The 5,000-nt window shown below is 40.9% G+C and overlaps 1 protein-coding gene across 1 annotated transcript in view; it reads left to right on the top strand.

Annotated features, from left to right (window-relative positions):
- LOC119582926 overlaps positions 1-5,000 on the top strand; it is a 51,873-nt gene that overhangs the window by 14,492 nt on the left and 32,381 nt on the right. Inside the window, exons 3-5 of the mRNA XM_037931438.1 lie at positions 2,846-3,052; positions 3,363-3,639; positions 4,652-4,744. Coding sequence (XP_037787366.1) covers positions 2,846-3,052; positions 3,363-3,639; positions 4,652-4,744 — 577 coding nt within the window. The remainder of the gene's footprint in view (positions 1-2,845; positions 3,053-3,362; positions 3,640-4,651; positions 4,745-5,000) is intronic.

Raw genomic sequence — 5,000 nt, 5'->3', positions numbered from 1 at the left:
TGGCTCGCTATGAGGACATTTATAGATACCTTGAATAGTTCGATATTATATATATATATATGTATATATATATATGTATATATATATATATATATATATATATAATATATATATATTTATATATATTTTATATTTTTTTTTTTTTTAGGAGAGCAAATCTGTAATTCAGAGGATCGTGATATTCGAAGCGGCACCGGATCTTCGTTTCGAACTTGAGTCATTGTGAAGCTATTTCCATTTCGTTTGGAGAGAGAGAGAGAGAGAGAGAGAGAGAGAGAGAGAGAGAGAGAGAGAGAGAGAGAGAGAGAGAGAGAGAGAGAGAGAGAGAGAGAGAGAGAGAGAGAGAGAGAGAGAGAGAGAGTAGTTTTTTTCCGTGAGTATACGCGTAAAATTGCACCAATCAACATGTTTAACAGACGAAGCGAAAACATGATCTCTTGCAACATGAAAGCACGTCTCCGAAGCCCCTTAAACCAATTATCTCGTCTTAATGAGAAGGAAGGGCCTTGGCATATCTCGTTGTGAAAGGGTATGGACACTAATGTTTCCTTGATAGCCTGCCACGTTATGCAATGTAGCAGGAGCGAGGAAAGGCACCGTTATGCGGGTCGCCTCACCTGTTAACTATGTTGCACATGTTGAAGCCACAGACATGTTGCAGTGAGACTCGCGTGAGAGAGTAAATGTATGTATATTTTGTTCTGATTTTGAACGGGATTACTTTGTATATGCATGAAAGAGAGAGTGAGTGACTGGGTAAGAGGGAGATTATTGTGTGTGTGGTGTTGTTTGTTATTTTTTTTGTTTTGTAGTGATTACTGTGTATGTGTGGTGGTGTGGTGGGTTGTGTGTGTGTGTGTGTGTTTTCTTTATTTATATATTTGTTTATTAATCTATTTACAATGCGTGTATGTGTTTGTCCGAGTAGGTGTTCTTGCGTGAGTGAGAGTTCTGTGCATTTTTTTCAGATTCTTGGCAACAAAGTAACATAACTGTTCAGTAAGGAATGAGTCACCTGAATAAAAACAAGTCCTGAATTACAGACAAAAGGGTGTTTTTCAAACTCTGAGACTTGTCCAGTGGTATGCCTAACTGTGATGCCTAATTTTAGCTTCCTTGACAAACCACCTGGCTATCTATCTGGTGGTTTATCAACTAACCCCCCCCCCCTCTCTCTCTCCTCTCTCTCTCTCTCTCTCTCTCTCTCTCTCTCTCTCTCTCTCTCTCTCTCTTCTCTTTCTCTTTCTCTTTCTCTTTCTCTCTCTCTCCACCCTCCCCCACTCCCTCCCCCTCTCCCTCCCTGCATCTCCCCTTTCCTCCTTCCCTCTATGTATGTGTGTGTGGTGTGTATGTGTCATTTTTCTTTTACATTTAAGTAATAAGGCTTACCAGATTTTGAAATAAATAGTTGATTTTGGCGGAGGAATGAAGGGAGAGAGAGAGAGAGAGAGAGAGAGAGAGAGAGAGAGAGAGAGAGAGAGAGAGAGAGAGAGAGAGAGAGAGAGAGAGAGAGAGAGAAAGAGAGAGAAGAGCAAGAAAAAAAAGAAAAAGATAAAGAGAGTGATAGAAAAAGAAAGAAAGAGATATACAGACAAACAGACACAGAAAGAGTGAGAAAAGAGAGATATATAAAAAAAAGAGAGAGACTGGAATGCAATCCGGATACGCCACCATCGACCTCGACCAGAATGCCACCCCAGGCACCGGCACCCCGTCTCAGATGCCTTAGTCATTTCATTGCAGGATCTTCCCGATTTCACAATTAGTTGATTATCGCCATGGTGAGCGGCGATAATGGCATTCTTAGTGATTTTCATGAAAAAAACAAAACAAAGAATGGCACTAATGGCATTCTTGATGACATTCGTGAAATGCAAAGAACAGTAATGATGGCATTCTTGATGACTTGACGTTAAAAATAAGGAAGTAGAAGGATTTTGTCAGTGATATTCGCGAAAAGCAAATCAGCAATGATGGCAAGAATGTTAGGATTCATATCCTTTAATGATATTCATTGAAGGCAAGCAAACAAAGAACAGTCGTAATGGTATTTTTGGTAATATCCGTGAAAAAATAACAGTAATAATGACATTCTTTAAAAAAATTCGCAGTAAAAAACAACAGTAATAATGTATTTTTTTGTGAAATTCACCCACAAAGAGAGAGAGAGAGAGAGAGAGAGAGAGAGAGAGAGAGAGAGAGAGAGAGAGAGAGAGAGAGAGAGAGAGAGAGAGAGAGAGAGAGAGAGGAGAAATCAAATGACATTCAAGTAAACAAAAACAATATCAACAACCATGACGACCTCAGGGGACAATGGCCCAGTTAAACTACCCAAACGACTCCCTGCTACGTCCTCCAATACTTCAAAATTACTCGTTCAGTAAATCTGCAGAACGAGTTGAAATGTCCTTAACACTGATCTTGAAGATGCTGAAAATCCTTGACTGTATCACGTGACGCACTTTTTTTCCCCTTCTGTTTCGCACAAGACATTGTCAAGGTTTCCTGTTGGCTAGACACCTCATTTTTTTCCCTCGTATATCGTGACTGCTGTGGACAGTTCGGGAATTCTTCGCTATAATTGGTTTTGCTTTCTTTATTTTTTGTCGTGTGTGGAAGGAAGTCATAACAGAAATTAGTAGTAACACGAAGGGGGAGGGAGAGGGAGAGGGAGAGGGAAAGGGAGAGGGAAAGGGAAAGGGAGAAGGATGAGTGAGAGAAAGAAAATACTCCTATATATATACATGTATATGTATGTGTATATATATAATATAATATATAATAGAATAGAATAAAACGACACACAGTCTCGTATCTAACACCGAAATTCCTTGTTTCCTTTCAGACGAAATAGAGAAACGACAGGCCAGTGAGCCGGAGCGACGCGTGGTCTGTTACTACACAAACTGGTCGGTGTACAGACGGGGACTGGCGAAGTACACACCACAGAATATTAACCCTTACCTGTGTACTCACCTGATCTACGCTTTTGGAGGACTTACCGACGAATTCGAAGTCAAACCTTTCGATACTTACCAGGATATTGAACAAGGTAATTAATGAGTTGTTTTTTTCTGTGTTTTCCTTATGTGTTCAGTCATGTATGGATATATGTATGTGTGTATATGGTATTTATAGGCACACGTACACGTACATTCACACACACGCACACGCACACGCACACACATCTACACAACATACGTACAGTATACAGGCAGACCAAAGACAACCAGACTTACACCCTCACACCCTCTACCCCATCTCCCCCTCAACCCCATCTCCCCCTCAACCCCATCACCCCCTCAACCCCATCCCCCCTCAACCCCATCTCCCCCTCTACCCCATCTCCCTCTCTCACCCAGGCGGCTACGCAAAATTCAACGGCCTCAAGCAGTACAACAAGGGCTTGAAGACCCTCCTGGCTATCGGCGGCTGGAACGAAGGCTCGGGGCGATTCAGCGAGCTCGTGTCCCTCCCGGAGTACCGAAAGACGTTCATTATCTCGGCCATAAGGCACCTGCGACGCTACAACTTCGACGGTCTTGATCTGGACTGGGAGTACCCGGCTTCGCGAGATGGGTCCGCGCCCGAGGACAGGGAGAATTACGCCGCTTTGGTCAAGGTAAACAAGGGGTCGATTTAACTTTTGGTGGTGGTGTGCTTGTGTTTCGTGTTTTTGTTTTCGGAGGTTGTTTAGTTTGGTTTGGTTTGATTTTTTTTTTTTTTTGTATTTTTTGTGTTTTTTTTCTCTCTCTGTCTATATCTCTTTTTCTCTTTCTTTCTTTCTTTCTTTCTTTCTTTCTGCCTCGTTCTGTCTGTCTGTATGTATGCATGTATGTATGTATGTATGGCTCTCTCTCTTTTTCTCTCTCTCTCTCTTTCTTTCTTTCTCTCTCTCTCTCTCTCTCTCTCTCTCTCTCTCTCTCTCTCTCTCTCTCTCTCTCTCTCTCTCTCTCTCTCTCTCTCTCTCTCTCTTTCTTTCTTCTCTCTCTCTCTCTCTCTCTCCTTCCTTTGTCGCTCTTATATAAAACCTGTAACATGTGCTTCTAATGAGAAAGGTAATGGATGTAACGATTTTTTTTTTTCAAGTATTAAACAAAATATTCGTATTTCCTTCGTTTCTTTTTAAAAAGGAATAAACAGATAAACGGATAAAGGAAAAGGAGAGTTATGTCCTTGGAAAATATAGGTTGGGGCATGAAAATACGTTTCGTAAGTCTTTCTCATTGCTTCGCTAAACGCGCTCTAGTTGGTAAGCCTAAACACACGAAAAACAAACCACACACTCACTTACTCACATGCACACGCACATGCACACGCACACGCACACGCACACGCACACGCACACGCACACACATACACACACACATACACACACACATACACACACACAAACACACACACGCGCGCGCGCGCTCACGAAACATGCAAAAACAAAAACAATAACAAGAACAGACCATTATACTTTTTTACCAAAAGAAGGGAATCATGTCAGTTGGTTTAAGATGAAGATGAAAAAAGTTTAGTCTCGTAAAACATTCAAGGACAAGTTATCCATTAATGGTCATATAACAAAGTAGAACACGTTTTTTTAATTTCCCTTTTTTTCTGGGTATTCCTCTGGGATATATTTTTGTTTTATATTTTAAAGAGAATCGGTTCAGAATCCAAGGTTAACTCTCAGTCCAGATTCCAAGGTTAACATCTTCTGTCCAGCTTGCTTCAGTAACTTCATGATCCTCGGGCGAGTATGATCAGCCCTGAAGTGTACCATCTGCTGAAGGGATGTAATCTTGCTTCGTCATTTTATCCCGAGGCAGCACCAAAGAGATAATTGATAAATAGATTAACAAACGGAGAACAAAAATGGATAAGTGTTTTTTTGTAGTGCGTTTGTCTGTCTCTGGTTCTCTTGTTGGAGTGTTTGCTAGTTTATATTACCAAAGTCAGTATCGACAAGATGTTTAACAAATGCGTATTTACTAGTTTACTTAGTAATA

The sequence above is a fragment of the Penaeus monodon genome, chromosome 16 (assembly GCF_015228065.2).
Source record: "Penaeus monodon isolate SGIC_2016 chromosome 16, NSTDA_Pmon_1, whole genome shotgun sequence".
Lineage (NCBI taxonomy): Eukaryota > Metazoa > Arthropoda > Malacostraca > Decapoda > Penaeidae > Penaeus > Penaeus monodon.
The sequence above is the reverse complement of the archived record's forward strand: the minus strand, read 5'-3'. Positions and strand labels throughout refer to the sequence as shown.